The sequence below is a fragment of the Gymnogyps californianus genome, chromosome 1 (assembly GCF_018139145.2).
Source record: "Gymnogyps californianus isolate 813 chromosome 1, ASM1813914v2, whole genome shotgun sequence".
Lineage (NCBI taxonomy): Eukaryota > Metazoa > Chordata > Aves > Accipitriformes > Cathartidae > Gymnogyps > Gymnogyps californianus.
The window spans coordinates 72,145,437-72,167,682 of record NC_059471.1 but is presented as its reverse complement, the minus strand read 5'-3'; the positions used below and the strand labels follow the sequence as shown (position 1 = coordinate 72,167,682).

The window sequence follows — 22,246 nt, the reverse complement described above, 5'->3', positions numbered from 1 at the left end:
TAGAGCTGTAATGGCAGAAGGTATGTCAAGGTTCTACTCTGCTGTCTTTGTGAATTTAGTATAGGATTATTTTTTTTGGTGTGTGGGAAGAAAGGCTGTTGTAAACTGCAGAACTGTGCTTTGAATTCAAGCCTCAAACTGCTGCTGTAGATTTCCAAGTAAGTGTGCTATATGCTGTATGTTACAAATTATTTCCTGCCCGGAATATGGATCTTTCCCCTTGATGGTGTTAGCTTTTCATGTGTTTTTCCTCTTCTCCCAGCTTTAAGTCATCTTTCTCCTAGGAGTTTTCCTTAGTTTCCTGTGGGTAGTCTTTAGGTGTGTTTATTCTTGTGCCCTTTAATATTGTGAACTGTTGCCTAGGCATACCACTCTGATCATTCATGCATATTGCTTTAGAAGTTACAGGTGCCAGCTGTAATTCTGCAGCCAAGAGTGAACACTGCTGCTAAAATAAGACTTACAGTGCTGTTGCTGATGCTATATATTGCTTTCTCTTCTGCAAATTAAATTGCTGGCATTGTCATCTAGTCATTCTATTTGGCTATTTTTTATTAGTGTGTTAAGTAAAATCTTCTTAATGTGCTGTAGGAAAGTTCTGTGAAGGCTAGAAAGCCTACAAACACCAGTAGTTCAGAAACATTCTGTACACCAGAAAATTTACAATAACTGTCTCTATCTGCTTCTCAAAAATATTTCCACAAGCAAAGCTTTCTGCAGCTCTGTCAAGGAGAACAGCTGATAAACCCTTGAAATCCCTGTTTTGCAAATCTCATCTGGAAGATGCCAGGATTTTGTACTGAAAGATGGAGTAAAATAATGCAAAATAGTTTCTCCATTACAGAAATTTATTGGCCTGTTCTGTGCAAACGTATATTTCTGTTCCCCCCCCAAACCTATGGTTTTTAACGCAGCCATTTCGTATTTATAAGAAAACTATTTGTAGACATTTGTTGGATTTTTTTTTTAAGCAAAGCATCATTGTAAAAAGACTGTAAGGATCTTCAAATATTTGCGATAATGGCAACATAAACCAAAAAGCACTGCAGTACACTAAGTATATTGTTAGAAGCAGCTTTTCTTGTCAAAATCTTGATTCTCTTCATTTGTTACCTTCGTGAAGGCATCTAAACCTTATGTATAACTACTGTTTATGAAAGGTACGAAAATAGTACATTACAAGCCAGCAGGAATTGCAGAAACTGTTCTTTCAGTTCTCTGAAGATCTCTGGAAAGCCTCGCTCAGAATAAAGAGGTTTATGGTAAGTTGAACTTTGCTGTTGTTGTTGACACTCTTAATATCAAGCCAGACAAGCCAACAGCTCTACATATCTTTGCCGGTTTTAATTGCATTAGTACTGTCATGTTTTTCTGACTCTGGGCTCCTGTGCATCGCTGTACATTTGTTCTGTGCTGTTCATCACTTAAAAGCTGCCTGGGAGTGAAGGTTACAGTTCTGGACAAAATCTCCAGTTTTGTAACTTTTAATGCTTGCATAATATTCCTTTTCCTTCTCCCTCTGACTCCCTCCACAAAAATAGTCCCCTAGACTGGTAGAGGAAATAATTTGTCTGCACACAAATTATGTGCACACATAATTAATTCAGTCATTAAGTTTGGCTTGCTAAAAAAGTACACTGCAGTCTGGTGGGTGTTCAGGTCTGAAAGCAGTTGGTATCTTACAGAAGATGTGTGTTTTGATGATCCTGGTGTTTGCAGCAGTGATGACTTATTCTTCCCATATGTCAAATTTTTTTTTTCTTTTAAAATTTCCACTAGACTATTGTAAACATGAATCTGCTATCTTAACACTGAAATATGTTTCTTTAGATACGTGCTGTAAGATGCAGTATTGGTTTTAATTATAGTTAATGCAGGTGGGCATCCTTTGCTCTTCAGGATTATAGACAATCTAAAGTGTATTTCATGAAGTGTTCTAAATGGTATTTTTGTGATGTATTTTGATTTTATACAAGAGATACATAGGATATGGAAGTTGTGAAACACTGGACTTGGAGGTAATTTCTGTCATCTTTGCACTTTTTCTAAACAAACAAAACCCAAAAGAACTAGTTCAGGAAAGACCGAATGCTAGTTCTTTACTTAGTGTTTCGTATTCCATGCTTTTAATCATCTTGTTCTCCTGGGACGTAAACACTTAAACTGAACCTTGAAGAACTGCTTTCTTCCAGAGCTCCACGCTGCCAGCTATTAGCCACAACAGAAGCTTTTTATCTTGAAGTTTTGCTATATCTTTGTTTCAATGGGAATTTTAGATTGTGGTGAGCTTTTCTCCTTTTTTCTTTTTTTTTTTTTTTAAATCTGGGTTGTATAAAGGAGACTTTCTGTTTTTCTAGAATCTGTTGGGGTTAAAAGTTATGTTTTGTATGTCTTTTTCAGAAGGTTTTGCTTAGCTCATAGTTATTCCACTCTTCTTTTTCCCCAGCCAAGCTTGAAAGAGACGGCACAACTCTTTAATATTAAAAATGGAATCATTGTCTTGGGAGCCTGAATAAAAAGCAATTACCCTTTCAGTCAAATTTTACTTCCTTGCTGTCTCAAGTAATTAGGTAGCTTCACCAGCTTCCTTCATCTTACTAGGGAAAAATAGCTAAGGTGTAGCTTCACATCACACTCATCAGTTGAGCTGTCAGACGTTTCAAACCTTGTGGTCTTACTCTTGCTGTCCCCAGCTGCATGCTGTAACTGCTTCCATTGCATTGGATTCAATGCTTGTGTGCCCACAGTACAACTCAGGTGTGTGATTTGGTCTGCTGCCAAAAAAGTGTTTTCTGCAAGGACTTGTGGCTGCAGGATTGCCTGAGCTGATGAGAGGGGAAAGTGTGGCTGGGAATGGGGAAGTAAGTCAATCCTCCCCTCCCCTGCCCCATAGTTTGAGGAAAAGGCAAGGGGAGGGTGGCCTTCTTCTGGGGCTGTGATTTTATTTTATTTTTTTAAGCACTGTCAGCTGCGGTGGTGGGTTGTATAGCTGGCGCTCATGTGGACACTCCTTCACTTCTTGGGCTGAGGAAGGAGTGCAGTTCATTCTTTCCTGAATTTCAAACTGTCTCAGGCATATGTAATTTAAATGTTTTCAGCAGGAAAAACAAGGTGGCTGCTTCCACTCTAAAAAGAGAAGTTTGTGGTGTTCGCGTTCTTTGATAGGTAAGAATGAGAAAAAGACCAGGGCTTTGTTTTCATGTTTTGAATAGCCTTGCTGAGCCAGCAGATGCTTGCATTTTCAATTTCATAACCCAGTTAAAGAACAAGTTGGTGGTGTGTGGTTTTGAACAATTAAATAATTACTTCCAAAGTGGTTTATGTTCTGTAGCGTTTTAAACTAGTTGTTCTAAAAGAACTTTTTTTGGAAGAGAGAATGCCAATTTATCTTAATACCTACAAGTACAAACAGCTACAAATATGCCATTCAGCATTGGTAACTTGCTAATTTTGGATAAGCCTGTATTTAGAAATGCATCCTTATTACCAGGCTTACGACCTGCATATACAGAGGATGGGTAAGGTGCTCTAGGGGAGTAATGGTAAACACTTCTCTATTTGTTTTACTTGATCTAAAAGTATTGCAAAACCAAACACATGGAAACAGATGGTTCAGCTTCTTTTCAGTCTTTCTGAAGTTCAAGGGCTTCTTTTTAAGCAAAAGAAAATGACTTAATGACAGTGATGTTCCTTTGAAGGTGGTTAGAAGAGCTGGTGTCATGTAAATGATGAAATATCTCCAAAGTTGCCTCAGCAAAAATGAGTCTTCTGATTATGCAGGAATGTGGGCAGTGAGTACACAGTAGTGATGCAACTTTCTTGCTGTGTCGACTTACTGACTCTTCTGCCCCATGCACATGAATGGTTTTTTTAGTCTGTTTTTAATTGTACAGTATTTTCTGACATTTGAACTTCATCTTTACAGAGACAGCTTAAAACCAGTCCTAACTAAAATATTTTTAGCATAATTTGACTTAGCTTTTTATCTCAGCTGTAAGATGAAGGCAAGCTTTAGTGATCGTATTTGTGTCGGTCAGTGCAGTGGATCAAAAAGTACTTGTGATCTTTTAAGTCTGCGTGTACCCTCTAGTTTTAGTTTCAGCAGGAGAGTGTTACCCTGTTGACTTTGTTTGCAAAGCTGGATGTTGGATTTCCAGTAGTTAAGGGCTTGTTCTCATTTTAAGCTGAATTCTTCCATTTAATTTCTGCAGTTTCATTTAACTAATTTCAATAGAGTCAAATTGATGTAAATGAGGGCAACTCAGCTCCTTTGTATACTGCTAATTAATCCCATTGCTCCACTCTTTCAGTTCGTGTATGGATTAATAGTTTCCTTTGCTCTTTATCTTCCTGCTGCCTAGTCAGGACGCCATCTCTGTCACACGTAGACGCACAGTGCCTATTTATAATGAAGTTTTGCCCTGTGTTGGGGATATGTATTGTAGGTACTATAATAAGTGTACTCAAAGTCATAATTGTGTGTGGTCTTGGGAAAGAGCATGAGGAAAACATGCATGTTTGCTGGTGGTCTTGCTAATATAATATGCTTCTCTGTTATCAGAGAGTATCTGTGAAATGCTGTTGGTGTCAGTTGGCTTGCAAGGCTATCCTTCACTAGAACCTGCACGGAAAGCTGGAGGAGCTTGTTTGGCAAGGAAGGGCAGTTATACGTTTCAGCTGCCCAAGTTCACTGAGCAAAGAAAAATGCTAAAAGTCTGTTGACTCTTATTTCGATAGCTGTAGTCCTGTCTTCCCCGCATTTGGCCTTGTTTTCTGGGGCAATGCCCAGGAAGCCTTTCAAGTTTCTATGCCTAGATTTGTCTGTTACAGAGATTATATTGCATGTAGTATCTGTCCTTAGTATGGAAGCTTAACACTGAAAATCCCTAGTGATGAATAAATTAACTATGCCAGTACTTGGAGTCATTTTTTTTAACTTTCCATGTAAGAGAGAAGTGATAGATAATTAAAATGTACCTGTAACTGTTCTGAAATACTTTGTTAGGAAGCTCTGATGGTTTTTCTTATTTCAGAATTGTAAGTTTAAGTCTTGATTTGGAGCATGACAACTTCTGTTCTGGTGAGATGTGTGCTAATTAACACCTGTAATATCCTAGATTGCAAAAGAAAAGGTAAAACTTCAAAAATACATCTCGCTAATTGTGCAAAAGTGTTAGAAACTATGAAACTTTAGAATTTAAGTGTTTGTAAGCAAAATGGCAAAGCACGCCCTTAAAAGACTAAAGCAAACCCTAGTATGTGGAAACTAGGATTAATGTAAGCTTGAACATCTGTAAATCAAAGCTTGTGTTAGGGTGAACTCTGGCCTCATGATGGCTTCCACAGGGAATTTCTGGGTTCTGGCTGTTGCAGGCCATTGCATCAGAAAAAGAACTTACTCCAAAACAGTGCTTGTTTCTCATGTTTTAAAGGACACCTCCCCCCTGCCCATGTGTGCCCCGCCCCCCCCCCCCCCAAAAAAAAAAAGGCAAGCCGAACACCTTAAGGTATGTGCTATTTTAGTATTTTTTCAGCAGATGCTGTGTAATAGCTGAGGGTTTTTTGGGTTTTTTGGGGGGTTTTTTTGTTTTGTTTTTTTTTACTGGGGTTCTAGTCTTAAGTATTGTTTCCTTGCTGTACTAGCAAGAGAAACACTGCGATGTTTTTCTACAGACTCTGCATCTATCAGTCACGAGGTTTTTCCACTTTTCTGACTCAATAGCTTGCAACTGTGTGGGATCTTATAAGTAGGAGAGCTCCTGGCCATCTTTTTACGTCTGACTGAGCAGCGGTAGGTGACAGCTCTTAATTTATTTCCTAACTCTGCTTTAATCTTCACACTGAAAATGTTTCATACTTTCTCTTATAGGCAGGATTTGGGATTGTAGCTTTATTTGTCATTGGTTTTGCTTAACATGTAACACAAGTAGCTTAGGTTGTGTTTTGGAGTGTCACTTTCTGTTACTGGCCTGATTAGATGCTTTGATTGTGTGAGAGATGTTGTTGAATTTCCTTTGTTGCCCATGCCTGTCTTAAAAATCTCCAAACACTTACTTGGGATGATCTGGGTATATTTGATTCTGGGTAGGTACAGAATGGTGTGCTAGCACAGCATTTAACTAGTGACCCAGTGAATATTCAGGAATCTATTCATAACTGGCTTTCTGTATGTAATGCAGGTTTTCAGTAGTCTATGCAGACAACTTGTATTGGAACCCTTTTGGGCAACAGATGATTTCTTAATGTCATTTCTAGGGCAGTAAGGTCAATATTTTTCAGTATAAAGTATGTGAATGTTTCTATATGCTACTTTTAAAATGCTTTGGAATATTTTGAAGTCTTACATTGCTCTGATCCTGCTTACATGGCAAAAGGCAGTGAAATTGCATAGGGGAAATGTAAAGCTTTTTTTTTTTTTTTGATCAGTGATGTAATTCTAAAGAAATATAGTTTTGCTTGGTATCTGAAATGTGGTGATCTCTGCATGCTTGTTGATTACTGTAATCTCCTTTAATTAGCCTGACTGCTGTGTCTTCTCCTGCTGCATGGTTTTGCCCTGTATTAGGCACAGACCTCCATGGAGGAATGTCTGCAGCCATTTAATGTTTTGGAAATTGCTTGTCTAGGTTTGAGTGAAGCACACACACCTAACTTGCTGTAATTTACGGCATTGAAATGCTGTTTTAGCAATATAGAACTCTTTTCATATCTGGCAGCAAAAATAGAGGCTGGAATCAAAAGTATGTGAATAAGAAAGGTGGCTCAGGCTTCACTTCTGAAACAGAGACAAAAGAAAATCAGGGAAGTAACCCCTTCTCAGCAGTGCGGTAGCACTTGGGTTTCAGTTTCACGCTTTCCAGACCTCCTTGAGCCTCTTGTGCTGGGGAAACATGGGGTTATCTCGGTGTGTGAACTTGATCAACAGCAAGCCTCCTTTGAGTCCAAAGCATTATGAGCTTGAATGGCCTAAGGTAGTGAGGCTGTGAAGTCTTCATGCAATAGCAATTCGAGGTCAGAATTGAAAACTGTTTGAGCATACTGGTGCTTTCAGGTTCCTGTATCAGGCACTCTTCGGGTTGGGGTTAGGACCCTTGTAAAGGCTCAATGGAGGGGCAAGAGAGGCTGTGTGGAGACCTTTTGGAGGACTTGGAGGAGGTTCCTGCAAGAGTGTTTGAGTTTCTGAAACGTGTTTGGGGAAGGCTTAAAGTTTACAGGAAAAAGTTCCTAGATATATCTTCCAATGCCAATAGGAAAGAAGCTCTCCTGTTGTATGTCGAAGTGCAGTGGGTTCCTTATGTCATAAGAATCTCCCAGGAAGAGAGAGAGGGGCACCTTCTCAATCTTCTTTTCAACTTTCTTTTATTATGAAATCCTCGTGGAATATTATTAGAGTTTTAAAAGGTAAGGAAATTCAAGGTCAGTATGGGAATAAACTCTTAGTAATGGAAGCCAATATTTGAATTCCTTGGCTTTCCAATGATATTCTTGCTTTCAGTTCTTAAGAAGAATTATAACTGTATATATTGCTGTATATATAAGTGCATGCAGCCTTAATTTTACTTTTTAATTCATGGAGGCTCAAATGTTTGAAGCCTTGTCGTGGTTTAACCCCAGCCAACAACTAAGCACCACGCAGCCGCTTACCCCTCCCCCCTCCCAGTGGGGTGAGGCGGAGGAAAGGAAAAAAAGTAAAACTCGTGGGTTGAGATAAGAACAGTTTAATAACTCAAGTAAAATATAATACTAACAATAGTAATAATGAAATATAATAATAATAGTAATAAAAAGGAATATAACAAAAAAAAGGAGGGGGGGGGGGGAACCAGTGATGCACAATGCAATTGCTCACCACCCGCTGACCGATGCCCAGTTAGTTCCCGAGCCACGATCCGCGCCTCCCGGCCAACTCCCCCCTGTTTATATACTGGGCATGACGTTCCATGGTATGGAATACCCCTTTGGCTAGTTCAGGTCAGCTGCCCCGGCTGTGCTCCCTCCCAGCTTCTTGCACACCTGCTTGCTGGCAGAGCACGGGAGACTGAAAAGTCCTTGGCTTAAGATAAGTGCTACTTAGCAACAGCTAAAACATCAGAGTGTTATCAACATCATTCTCACACTAAATCCAAAACCCAGAACTGTACCAGCTACTAAGAAGAGAGTTAACTCTGTCACAGCCGAAACCAGGACAAGCCTCCTGTGTCACTTCTTAGTAAATGGAAATGTAGTGGAAAGTATAGATTTCTTGGAAACCATTGACTGTTACGCAGTGGAAGCCGAGGTTGGAAAGACTCTCGTACTATATTTATGCCACTATTGTGACAGCTGAACAGTCTTCATTATTATTCCTAAACTGTTCTTGCTGGTGGGTGTTAAAGCTTAATGTCTTTGAATTAGTTTTTTCAGTGTTTGATTTGAGAGCTTTTTTCCCCAAAGAAGTTTTCTTCTTCAAGGTTCAGTTGAAGTGAGTTGACTTAAAAACAAATAAACCCCCACCCCCTTAAAGCCTGTATCCTGGAAAACATAAGGTGCCATAAGTATCCTCTTTGCTAGTAGCATAAAAAACATGTGTTTTATGTTTGGACGTAACTTTCTGCAAAGTTGCAATGTGAAAAGTCAGCCTTGAGAATATCCATGTAAAATACAAGCTGTTTAAAGGCTTGGCTCTTTAATATCTGTACAACCATATGGTTAAGATCCTGTAGTAGTGGAAGCGGTACAGCCATGAAAGTAGTAGTGGAGCTTATATTTTGGTCTCTTCAAACTATTGCAAGCTTGGATTTGACTCAGTCTTCTCCATTAACTCCTAGAGTAGAAGGAGGTAAGCAAGTGTGCTTAATAAACGGGTATGCTGCACTTAATGGAGAAAGAAATGTGTGGACCTAGATGTAATGTAGTTAGCCTGGTGTTAGGGCTTTAACTGTAGGTGTAGAGATGATTGTTGACATTTTTATTTCAGCTGTCTATGCTACCCCCGGTGCACAGCCAGTTAAACAGCTTATAAAAACAGCTCTTAAAATTGCTGAAACATCAAGTCAGCTGTTCTTAAGGTAGAAATGGCCAAAATGTTTACTCTTTCCTCTTGGGGGAGGTGGGGATTGGGTTAGAAATCTTGCATTAACTATTTGAGTTACATTTCTTTGAGAAATCTATAACTTCTCATGTCAGCACATAAGTACTACTACTAGGTATATTCAAGGCGTGTTTTTTCTTCTCTTGACTAAAAGTAAGTATCTCTGGTAATAAAGATGCTGTACAGTCAAGTGTTTCATTGTGCCGCTTTTTATTTGGTTCAGTCTATATAGAAGAAAATTTAAGATCTTAAAAATACAAATAATCAATCTTGGCCTTTAAAAAAAGGAAGTGCATTGTTGCTTACTTGTGCTATTCTCACGTATAGACAGTGTTTGGTGACTTGCTTATGCCCGATATTTGGGATAAAATGGGTTTGTGAATGTCAGTATTCACTTAAACTTGTAAAATGATTCTCTCAGCCCTCTCCTTTTGCGAAGTGATATACAACTTAGACTTACTGAATTTCAGAATCTTTAAAGGAATAGTAAGTACTTGATTTTCTTTGTTAATATTCAGCTCCTGGGTTTGAAAATTGGCAAGGCTGAAGCTCTGGTAGTTTAGAATTGGTTGATATCTTGGAGGTCCTGAATTTGGAAGAAATTTATTTCCCTTATTTTCTGGGTATAGATTCAGGTATTTGGTGGGTCAACCTTTGTCTGGCTGATTTGTCCTAAGTGAGTAGTAATAATCGAGACAGTGAAATTGTGAAACAAAGAACAGTTTTCTGCACACGTATCTAAGAGGGAGTTAGATGACATAATGATAACGTATTGATTAAATGGTTTTTGAAACTGCAAGCTGTGATAAAAGTAGCATCCTAATATTTGCTACTTTAATAGACCAGTTTTGGTTTGAGTACTGAAGTTCTAAGTGTGAAGCAGGGAATAGGTAAGTCTCCTGTCTTACAATTGTATTGTGAATGTGATTCGGTGGAAAAACCTGTGGACACTAGACTTAGTCTTTGCTCAGTTCTCGTGGTATGGGTCAAGAAAAAAGTGCATCAGCACTACAACTATTGATAAAAGATAGGAAAAAAGCCACTTCTACTTAGTTTCAGGTAAGAAGTTATTTACAGCAAGAGAAGAAAATGCTTTTGAAAGAGAAACTTGATATAATGAGATCTAATAAGGAAGGATGCATATTTCAGATGCCTAGTGAAACTTCTTTTTGGCTTTCAGGCCTGGGAGAGATAATACTAAGGCAAGTGGTGGAAATGATTGCTTGCCAACTACATTGGTATTTTTCATGATCTGCTTTAGAGTCTGGCCCGGGGCTGAACTGTGTTCCTCCGTGTGACTTCTTTTCTTGAAAGATAAGAATAAAACTTTTCAGTCTGATGGCAAAGCATAGGCAACTGTTATCGTAAGTTGGAAGCTGTGAAGAACTTCCACTTATTTGCTAAATAAAAATACAGTAGCTTTTTTTGTTTGCTAAAGGGTGTTTAAAGGAGCATATAACTGCTTCTTAATAGAATTTCCTGGTTACTAAATTGCATGATTTCTTCTATTTGTGTGTCATTTTTACACTTCCATTGCCGGGGCAGCTTTTCTATCAATGACAGCTACGGTAATTTGAATGGCTAAACAATTTATCTTTCGGAGGAACAAAGTGAAACAGTCTTGTTACGTTCTTCCAAGAAGTTTTATCAAATCTCACATCTGAACTTTTAAAGTCAGTGTTGCAAGAACTGAACATGTTTTACTGTTCCACCTCCCTTCAAGCAGATGACATGTGTGAAGGTTTTTCCTTTTTGTCCTACTGGGTGGAATAAGGTAATAGTGTGTAATGGTTTGTTAAATGTGGGTTTTGCCCCTGAATTGCTTATGTTTAGTGATTGATTTTACATTTTGAAGCTTTTGTTTGTTTTATGCAGATGGCTTCTACTTATGTAAACTTAACATTTGAACCCTTGATAACCCTGCTTTCCTTTTGCATTTTAGTGCAAAAGATGATATTGATATTGATGCTCTTGCTGCTGAGATAGAAGGTGCAGGAGCTGCAAAGGAGCAAGAGCCTCAGAAATCCAAAGGCAAAAAGAAAAAAGACAAGAAGAAACAGGATTTTGAGTAAGTTTGGGGTTTTCTAGCTGTCTTATTTTATTCCATTTACAAAACCTCAGTTACTTAAGGACCCTAACTTCTTTCTTATTTTAGTGAAGATGATATCCTGAAGGAGCTGGAAGAACTGTCAATAGAGGCGCAAGGAGGGAAAGTTGACAGGGAACCTTCTACAGGAAAGGTGAACACTGAGAGGGAGGTGGGCTATTTAAGAGGAAATAGTTGAAATACGAGACACCTCTGTCCCAGAAAAGTTCTAGTGTTGCAGTGTAGCTGGAGATTCTATGTGAAACATGCAGCTAGCATGTATTTTTAATTATACTTGATCATATTTTCATAGTAAAGTCAATTGTGAAAGATTTTACCAGAAGCCATGTCTTCATGCTGATATTTATTCAAAGCCAATCAGAATAAATTTTAATTGTGGGCTGAGGTGTAGTACACTCAGCAGGAATAGTTATTGCTTTCAAACTTTGTCTTCAATAAGATAAGTTTTTCTTGACATCTCTCAATGCTACTTCTTAGCTCACAATAGCAAGTAATTTTTCATGACTGATTATTGAATTGTTTAATTACTAGGTTGAAAATGACAACGAAGAAATCTTGTCAAAACAAGATAAAAAAAGGAAAGGAAAGAGTAAAAAAGCCAATCTGGAAAATGACTATGACAGTGAGGAAGTGGAAGATAAAGATAAAAAATCTAAAAAAACTCAGAAAGCAAGACAAGACATGCTTTCTGGCAGTGATGATGATGATCATGAGACACAGCTTAAGAAAAGCAAAGGGAAAACTCAGAAGTCGAATAAAAAGCAAGATCTGTCAGAAGAAGATGAAACTAACATTAAGAAAAGCAAAGACCGTGCGGGGGCAGTGTCTACAGGTGAGAGTGGTGATGAATCAGATGAGGTCTCCCAATCTAGAAAAGGACAAAAGAAAAACCAAAAACCAAAGTCCACTGCTGCTGCTGAAAGTGGGGATGATGAAGAAGAACCTTCATTCAAAGTAAAAACAGTGGCTCAGAAGAAGGCAGAAAAAAAAGAACGTGAAAGGAAAAAACGTGAGGAAGAAAAAGCCAAACTGAGGAAGCAGAAAGAGAAGGAAGAATTAGAAGGTGGTAAAGAACAAACAAAGCCAAAGGAAGCTCCAAAAAAAGCTGAAGAGAAGGCTTCTTCTGAAGTCATGGCAACCCCTGGCCCTGGGGAAAAAGGAGAGACTCCTGCAGGAACAGAGGGTTTGTAAAATGGTTTCTAAAACTGTAATTTAAACATTGTAGCTTTTATAAGAAGGCCAGAGAGTTGGCAGGCAGTGAGGATGATTTGTTGCTTTATTCTGAATCGGGAATACTAGACATTTGGTAGCCTTGTCTGCCTCTCTGTGTTGGCTCACATGTGATTGTTTTTTCTGGCCTGTAGTTTGTTCAGGTACATGGGAAAACAAAAGCCAGATGGCAAATTCTCATTACAATATATGCTTACAGTTCTGCATTGCAAACATACTTTTTCACTTCCCAGTTATTCTGTTACTTTAAGACTTCAGGCCCTGACTTTGTAACTTAAGAGACAGTTATATTTTTTCATTATGAAGTGCTTATGTGATAGCCAGTCAAAATGTTCCTTATTTGGTGTTATTTATCATATTTGAAATATTAATTGTATTTAGAGTATCTTTAAAATTTCTGGGATCTTTGAATGTATGCCTCTTCTTTCTGTAGCTGATGACAATGAGGGAGACAAAAAGAAAAAAGACAAGAAAAAAAAGAAAGGTGAGAAAGAAGAAAAAGAGAAGGAAAAGAAAAAGGGTCCCAGTAAAGCCACGGTTAAAGCTATGCAAGAAGCGTTGGCTAAAATGAAGGAGGAGGAGGAAAGGGCAAAAAGAGAGGAGGAAGAACGCATAAGACGACTGGAGGAACTAGAAGCAAAGCGGAAAGAGGAGGTACTGTGTATCTTACTCTGAGGACAGAATAAGGGAGAGGGTAATCTTAACTTGTACTGTTGCTGGTGCAGTTGGTGGATTAGTCCTTAATATGTTTCTCATCAATAGAATATACACTTGGCCAGTTTTTGTGTAAAGCATGCTTTAAGATATCTGCATGTGTTTTAACCTTTTTCTAGGAACGATTAGAGCAAGAGAGGAAAGAAAGAAAGAAACAGAAGGAAAAAGAGAGGAAGGAGCGTTTGAAGAAGGAGGGAAAACTTTTAACAAAAACTCAACGAGAAGCCAGAGCCAGAGCGGAGGCTACTCTTAGACTACTCCAAGCTCAGGGTAAGCAGTAAAGTTTAAAATAATAATAATTAAAAAAAAACCAAAAAAACCATACCCCTTTCTGCTCTGTGTTTGTTTTTTTATCTGGAGCTAGGAGGGCAAATACTGAGTAATTCCATGTAAAGCTGCTCTGTTGTCAAGGCAGGCAGTGTGTGTGGCTCCCTCCTTTTTTTTTTAAGTAGGTTTAAATGTCTGTATATTTTCATCTTATACTTTAAATGTCCAACTTTTTAATACATTCCACTTGTGGTTTAAAGATGTTAGTTATAGAACTTAGGAAAAATCACTTCTTCCCATTGCTTAGTCCAAAGGCCAGGAACAGCAGATGGGCTATGCTGCAGGTCTTGTAAGACCAGTGATCTGGATCCTCTTGAATTAATTCATGTGCTTGCTTAAGCAAGTGCATTGTTTTGCCTCAAGTTAGCTAGTCCATGGGAACAGTATATTATCCTCTTGCATTTGCTTCAGGAAAAGGGTATATAGGAGCTTTCCTGCTTTTCTGTCAAACATAATCTGTTTCCACTGCAACGAAGTAAATGTATCCAATGTATTGTAAGTCCATACAAGTTCCTGGTAACTTGTTTGTGGCTAAGGAAAGAAATGAATTCCTGAGTGCTGAGTATCCTTCTTTTTGTATTTGTAGAGGACACTATCTGACACTTTGCTGGTAGGTGGATGTATAAGGGTAGGAATCTCTGTAGCCAGTAATATGTTTGGAGCTCTTAAACATACACAAAGGCCATTTTTCTTGAGTCCTTGCTGTAGTTATTAGAATCCTTCTATTTGTGTGCTGCCACAACTGGGTTTTTGTCAAATCTACACTGTAAATCACACAGTATCTGAAGGAATTTTGAGTGTTTCAGAAGATGCAGCAGTAATTAAATTATTAATTTGTCTCTGCACCAAACTTCTCTTTTTAATTGAATCCATTCCAACATTACAGTGCTGTCTTTCTGGTGAGGTGAAGATGAAGCTGATGAATTGAACCTGGCATTATTTTAATACCTAAAACCATCTATGTTTTTAAAAAAAAACAAACCAAAAAAACCCCAACGTTGAGCAAAAGAGAAAATACTATCTACTGAACAATCTTAAGCTTTTAAGAAGAGCTGTGCCTCTTAACTGCTCCAGACTGTCTGAAAGTAGGATGATTGGCAGACTGGTTTTAAGTGAGTTTTAGCATGGCAGACTTTAAATTGACATATGCTTGTTAAACTCGAGGTATGTGTGTTCATGAAATTCTATGTAAGTATGTGATAGCTTCAAACCTCGAGTCTTAGGATCAGATTGGTGTTTTTGGGGTTTGTCTCCGCCCGCCCCCCCCCCCCCCCCGCCATTAGTAATCTAACTTCTTTTTGAGAGCATTCAGAGTATCTGAAGAACTATACTTTGCTCAAGTTTTGCAGCTTTTGAAAATCAGACTTTTTAAAAAGATAAAATATGCATTGAACCTACTTTCCACTCTCTTCCTTCCTCCACCTTGCAATTCTGGAAAATGTGTTCTCATTTAAACCAAAGCTTAAGTTTAGTAATTAATCACCTGGATTTTCTTTCTAACAATTTTTTTTTTGCAGGTGTTGAAGTGCCATCCAAAGACTCTGTGCCAAAGAAGAGGCCAATATATGAAGACAAAAAGAAAAAGAAGCAGCAGCAGCCGGAAAATAAAGAAGGTGTGGCTTGCATATAGGGATACTTAATAGATTAGTCATTTCTGGAAGTGTTTGTGGAATAAATCATCTAATCCTAAACTAATTGTACTTCAGGGTGCCTGTGAGGTTCTTTTGACACCCCTACCCCAACACGCAAGTCCTGATGCATTAGGATCCTAAAGTTGTTTTGAAGACTGCTCACTTAATCCTTTGTTTTACAATCCACTTGACTGTTATTTTTTTCCTAACCTGGGTATTTTCTTTAGAATTTCTAAATGTTAGAGATGTACAGAATGTAAAGGCCTTTTATGAATGTGAGGTTGAATGCTTTGGGTGCATATGTAGGTTAAATACAACGTAGTGCAAGTAATAATGACTTGTAATTAAGTCTAAGTTGATGTCCCAGGATGAAAGGGGTTTGATCCTAGTTGTAATACTTCTCTTTTAAGTTGGAGACAATTTTTTTGTTTGGTTTTTTCCTCATATATAAAAACAGTTTGCAATTTCCAGGGCATGAGTAGTTCAGAGAGCTTGCATTTTTGAAAACTTAATTTGTTGTACTAGTTAGAGTGAGTGTACCAGAATTTTTTACTTTTGCACTTCATGGCTTTCCTGTGGGGGTATTACTGTGGCTCTTCTCAAGACTATTCCTTTGTTTAAAAACCCCCAAACCTCCTTGCATCAGTTTTTTTGTTGTTTAGCTGGTTTTTTTACATTTGATATGAGAGTTATATGGCTACTTACCACTTAAGGAGTGTGTGTAAAGAATTGAGAATGGCGCTTATCTGAATTCTATCAGTGTTGGGTTTTTTTGTATGGAACAGTAGAGCAAGAATGGGTAGTTCATTAGTATTACTTCATTTTCTCTTGTCTTTTAAAGAAAGTGAGGTGTTTTTAATGTTCAAAAGCAATGGTAATCCTCTTAGCCAATAACTGACCTATCACATAAATCTATTTAACTGCTTAGAAAGCCAAATGTTTTTTAAATAAGCCACATGCTCTAACTTTGTTTTAGCTCAGTAAGTGGGAGTTCAGTTAGTTTGGTATTACATAAATTCAGATTTCATTTACTTGTAACAGCACAACTTAAAAACAGAACTTAAATGTGAAGCTGTATGTCTAACTAAGTTGGTTTGCACTTTGGAAGAATGTAGCAACCAATTTGCTTTCTTGCAATTTCAGAAAGTGTTGAGGTAACTTCCCCAGCTGAAGATGCTGTAGAACTGGAAACACCGGTAAAAGATGAGACTCCTCTTCCAGTAGAGCCAGGTTAGTAGTAATGCTAATAAACTTAAAACACGTAAGACTGTGTGGCAGTATTGTGGGTAGATATGCTACTTTGTTGGATGGGGGCTGAGTGGCCATCCTTTCTTGAGGTAGTTGCTAGTTTTTTTTTTTTTTCTTTTCCTAATGGAGGAACTGATGGAATTTTATGGAATAAAAAGGCATGAAGCTTCAAAATGAGAGTGTAAAGGTCCCTTATCCTGAATGAACTCCAGTGTTCAATTGGCTTAGGCAACTATCTCAAATAAGCACATTCAGTGCCTTATGATTAGGTCCCTTGATTTTTCATTTGCTTTCTAAAAGGCTGTTTTGTCAGCAGTTAGGTGGGGCTAGGGAGAAAATATGCTGCTTCCAGTATTGATACTGCAATATTCACAGCGATGGTATTCTTGATTCCAAATGTTTTGCTTTCACAAGTGCTGAATGCAGTGGATATGGGTTAGCTTGTGAAACTGAGTATCAGCCTAGCAAGTGATTGTTGCCCTCATTTTTGCCTACACACAATACTTGTTTTGGCAAAATCACATTGTACTGGACTTCTTCCTCAGCAAGGAGACTGTTTCAGTTTTTACCCTTATTTTTAAGTCAGACAAATACTGACAAAATTTCCAGCTTTTTGAAAACAAAGCTGAACATGTACTCCAATTCTAGCTTGACTTATCTCTTGAAGGAGCAGTTCCATTGCCATAAAAGAGAAGGGCTCGCTGGCAGAGGATTAGTTCCCAGTTAATATTCTAGCAGTCTGAAACTTACTCTTCATTTCAAAGAGCTGAAATTTCATGACACTCCATGTGCTGCAACATATATATTGTTTAATGCCTCTTTTGGAGAGGGTTAAAAGTTTGCATTTTTCCATTTGTCTGTTATTAAGAGCTGCAGTCTCTTCGTATATCTGACTGAATTCCTGCTGGAATGAATATATTTAATGCCTCTGGAATCCATGGTATAATTATGTTAAGGCAGCTGGAGTCCTAAAATAGCACTTCTTATGGACAATTTTGTTATTTTCCCACTAATTAAAATCAATACTGGAACCCAACTTGTTTTCTTGTTTCTCTGTCACTTTGTTACACATGGCTAACTGTTAATTGGGCAGCTCCTTTCAGGGAACGCAGTTGTGGTAGAGGTTTGCGTGGCATGCATTATGCGGGCACTTGCCTGATATGCAGACAGGAACTAGATGAGTAGTTTAGCTATGTCTTCCAACAATATGTTTTGCTAGGCAAAGATGCTAGCACTATAAGATTTTGTGGAGAGAACTGAAGATTTTTCCTTAAGTATGCAGCATTTTCTGTTTAGGGAACATGGAGATAATTTGGTAGAATTATGGTAGCAGCAAACTTGCAAGTTGCAGTTGTCAGCATGTCAAAGGAAGGGGCATCTAGAAATGTTGTATGTTGCTGGGCTGTTTCTTTTCCTTTAATGTTGGATTTCTTAGTTTCAGAAGAAAAGGAGGAAGAAGAAGAAATGGAAGATGCGGGTTTGGATGACTGGGAAGCTATGGTTAGTGATGAAGATGGAGAGAAAGGTGGGCATGTAAATACCAAACGGATACTTTTTCTGATTAAGAGGTTTCTTTGGGCTGAGTTTTTTGTTTCTGTAGAAAACCATATTATATTTAGATTCTCTCCCTGCCCCATTAGATAACTTATGAGGCAAGCGTGATGATAAATAGGTATAAGATCCTCTTCTCAAAGGCAGAGCTTTCAGAAACTGTACAAATACTGCTCAAGACGACCCTTTGGAAATACTCGTATGTGCAGTTATAATCTAAAATAAATCAGTTGGAATTTTTTTTTTTTTTTTTTTTTTTTTTTTTAAGGGGAGTAAAAATCCTCTTCTCTTAGTATGTGCTTAAACCACCTCTGGGAGTTTAGGGAAACCTTTTACCTGGTACTGTATTTCTCTAGTAACCATTCCAAAGCCATAACAGCTTTACTACATAAATCTGGCAACATCTAGGAGAGTACCTTTGAGACAAGTTCTCAAAGAAGCGGGGGACTAAGACGGTGTGAAGGTTAGCATACATGCATTATAGTAAGTTCTAGATACCTTCTCTCATCTGCTTCTCCAAGAGGCAGTTGCGGAAGAAGGGAAAGAATTGCCAGAACATTGATATTCCTGCATGTATATGCCAAAGCCCATATTCTGTCTGTGGCCAACAGCAGCATTTATGGGGAGGTTAGAGCTGTGCAAGAATGCAGGGATATAACTTCTCAGGTGTCTTCCGCCAGTGGTGGAGAAAGCCGTATTGCTGTGAGTCTTCCTGAACAGGAGTTGATTACTGTTCTTAGCGCTTCCATGATGTGTCTTCATTGTTTCTTAAGATCAAAGACTATTCATCAAGTATTTCTTGACTTGCTCAGCCCTATACTTCTGGCACCTGTGCTTTCAAGTGTAATACTTTATATACATGTATGTACAGCAGTATGGATTTTATTTCAGCACAAGTGTGTGTTCCTGTGGTGCTGGACTGTTCTACTTTGAGTACTAAGGGCTGCTCACCTTCTTGAAAGTCTGTTTTAGTCTGTTGCCACTGTCCTTGGGAGAACGTCACATTCCACTTCTTGCTGCTTGGATTTGAAAGATCTGCCAATGTGATCCAGAGAAAGAGCCTTCCTGGGAATTAGATTGAGTGTATTACTAAGCTGATGGACTTTGAGCATAGCAAGGGAACATAACTAATCTCTAAGAGCAGTGAGCCTCCTAGCAGCTCTGTACAGAAGAGAATGCATGGCTTTACAGTGTTCATTACCTTGTCTCTTATGATTTCCCAAGTATGATAAATGGGAAGCTTTCAAAGAAAGAAAATTACTTTTTGATAGTTCTTTTTGTTTGTTTAGTGAAGAATTCCTCTGAAAAATATTAATCTTCTCTGAACAGTCTAGGAAAACCTTAAGATGAGATTTTTTTTTTTTAAAGATGTGGAAGAGACCGTTTGTTCTGATTGTTCCTTCTGCTTAGATGTGCATTCCTGATCAGTAATACACAGAATCCATATTGTGTTGAATTTGGAGTATTTTGACTTTCTGTTTAAAGGTGTTAGTGCATTCATTCCTTTATGAAGTGCACACAGCTTTAAATAATGTCACTTCAACTGAATATTTGCAAATGATGTCAAGCATAAGTGTGCTGATAATATCATTCCTCTCCCCACCCCAAACTCACTCTGCTTGCACAGATTCTAAACACAAGTTAGCAGCTCTGAACATGAAACACTTTTTTATATTGAAAGTTGAAAAATGATCTTGACTAGCACTTCTTGAATGGAACCTACTCTGTCCTCACTCTTCTATAGGAGTCTCTTTGGTTTTTTTGTTGCCCTCTCCCCCACAAGTGTGAATTTAATAGAGAATTTTTACTTTGGATTTTGTTGTTTTTGACAGAGAGCAAACCTGTCCACATTGAAGTCAAAGAACAAAATGAAGTGGATGAGGAAGAGGAGGAAGAAGATGATGAGGAGGAAGAGGAAGAAGAGAGTGAAGAATCTGAAGATAGTGAAGGGAGTGAAGATGAGGATGAAAAGACTTCAGATGAGAGAGAGGCAGACTCCCAAGCTATTGGAAAACAATCTATGGAAAAAAAGCCCGGCAAGGAAATTAGCTCTGATTCTGAGTACGACTCTGATGATGACCGCACTAAGGAAGAGCGTGCTTATGACAAAGCTAAACGGAGAATCGAGGTATTAAGATACAGCTTTATTTGAACAGCTGAACTCTTGTGTTGTATAAGAAACAATCTTCAGTTCATTGAAAAGCCTTTTAACCATATTTGTCAAAATGTCACGACTAATATTTAGGCAGGTCCAGAAATTGGGTTAATTAAGAAAAAATACCTGGTTTTGCCTGAAGCATTTGGTTTTAGATGACTTGATCACAAAGAATGTGCACATCAGTGTCATTCTCCTCCACCTCTCCCCATCCTGGAGAAAGAGGCTTTTATCCTTTACAGATAGATATTTCAGTTTTAAAAGATGTCTTTCTACATTGTTCAACCTTTTTGTCACTGCCAGTGTCCTTGGTTTCCTTACCCAAGATGCTTCTTCAGAATGCACCATCAACAAAGCTACATGTTAGCAGATACAACAACTCAGCCTACTAGACTGTAATCAAAACCAAACAAACTTAACTGTTAGCTGTAAATTTTTGATTTGCCAAAAGAGGGATGACAGACCTTGAATTGCCTTGAAAATTTCAGTCCCACAGTTAACTCTGTTTTATGTATGTATGTAATCAAGTCAAGAGGTGAGCTGTGGTTTTTGGTTTATACTTACCAATTTTTATGTGTCTTTTACATAGAAGCGACGAGCTGAAAACAGCAAAAATATGAACACTGAAAAACTCAGAGCACCTGTTATCTGTGTCCTGGGGCATGTAGACACAGGCAAGACCAAAATTTTAGATAAGGTAAGATGTGGAATGTGAAGGCACTGCCTGTGCATCTTGTTTATGCATGTGTTTTTTTGGTTGAAAATAGAAAGAATTGAAGTGTGCTCAAAGAGATGACTTTAGTCTCTTACATGTAAGTATTTCTGGTCTTTTTTTTGTCTTTAGCTCCGCCATACTCATGTACAGGACAGTGAAGCTGGTGGTATCACTCAGCAGATTGGTGCGACTAATGTTCCCCTTGAAGCTATTAATGAGCAAACTAAGATGGTGAAAAATGTAAGTTATAGCACTTCAAAGACTGTTTTTTAAAAAATATGAAATGTAAACTAGTTAAGGCCCTGTGAAACTTCCTGACATGGGCATATGTACTCTCCCCCCCATATCTAATATTGGGGTTGATTGTTTTTTAATTCCTGTCCTCCTCCCCGCCCCCTCCCCCCCAAAGGGGAGGCTGTGTCATTTTTCATTTTAGTTGATACATTTGGTTTCAGTTAATACATTGCCACTTCTTCAGAAAAATACACAAATACTGCTTAGTCTGTTCTGGACAGTACACATATGTACATAGGCTGCTTATTTTTCAGTCTTTTGATTGTAAATTGAGACTTTTGAAACTTACTGAGTATATTTTCTGTTAAAAACTTACCTCTTTACTGTGTGTGCTGAAATTGGGCCAGTTCCTGGGCGATGAATTTTATTGTGTTACAGAAATAGTAACTGTTCTGTATTGCTTGTTTTGGATACTATATCCTATTTTGCTTGCAGCAGCAGCTGACTGAAAAACCTTGGTAGCGATGACTTTTTCCAAGATTTTACTCAATTTATTAAAAATGTAAAGTCAGTGGAGAGGAGGAAATCTTCAGGACAAGGATGATAAATCTCACTAGCCTGAACAATTTTATCCTCTGTAGGCTGCCTTGTCTTACAAATTTTAGCTGAGCTTATGGCCACTTGATACCTAGGGGAATGTGCTGCATCATTTTTTTAAATATTGAAATGAGCTTTGACTGATTTGGTTTGTGGAGGGTGCTGGCCTTTCTTAAAATATGTATCTGGATTTTTGAAGTGAAGGCTGTCAGTAATGCTGCCAGCTCTTAGGTTTTTTTTCTTCTTGTGTAATCTGTACAAGATGGCTAATATTTTGAAATGTTAGTTTGACAGAGAGAACATAAAAATTCCAGGCATGCTGATAATTGACACTCCAGGACATGAGTCTTTCAGGTAATGTTTGCTCACAATATGGTACTTCCCAGAAGTGATGGCTAAAGCGTCTGGATATATTTTTAACAAAGTGCTAGGTCTTTGCCTAATCCATTGTGTTTCTTCTCACTTTAAAAAAAAACCCCAACAAAACCAACCTAAAGTAGAGGAATAAGTGGATTTGTTTAGTTTGCAGGTGCTTTTTTATATCTGGTTAATTGCTGGCCTTTTATATCGGATTAATTTTCTGTCTTCATGCCAATTGAGCCATGAATATCTGAAAAAGCACATGAATAACTTCTTTCTTAATAGTTAGTGTAAGAGGAAAGATGGA

The 22,246-nt window shown here is 38.1% G+C and overlaps 1 protein-coding gene across 1 annotated transcript in view; it reads left to right on the top strand.

The window, feature by feature from the left end:
- EIF5B (eukaryotic translation initiation factor 5B) overlaps positions 1 to 22,246 on the top strand; it is a 38,074-nt gene that overhangs the window by 4,019 nt on the left and 11,809 nt on the right. The window contains exons 2-13 of the mRNA XM_050915162.1: positions 11,013 to 11,138; positions 11,226 to 11,310; positions 11,709 to 12,360; positions 12,841 to 13,061; positions 13,241 to 13,391; positions 14,966 to 15,061; positions 16,223 to 16,309; positions 17,763 to 17,852; positions 19,711 to 20,006; positions 20,623 to 20,730; positions 20,878 to 20,988; positions 21,866 to 21,933. Coding sequence (XP_050771119.1) covers positions 11,013 to 11,138; positions 11,226 to 11,310; positions 11,709 to 12,360; positions 12,841 to 13,061; positions 13,241 to 13,391; positions 14,966 to 15,061; positions 16,223 to 16,309; positions 17,763 to 17,852; positions 19,711 to 20,006; positions 20,623 to 20,730; positions 20,878 to 20,988; positions 21,866 to 21,933 — 2,091 coding nt within the window. The remainder of the gene's footprint in view (positions 1 to 11,012; positions 11,139 to 11,225; positions 11,311 to 11,708; positions 12,361 to 12,840; positions 13,062 to 13,240; positions 13,392 to 14,965; positions 15,062 to 16,222; positions 16,310 to 17,762; positions 17,853 to 19,710; positions 20,007 to 20,622; positions 20,731 to 20,877; positions 20,989 to 21,865; positions 21,934 to 22,246) is intronic.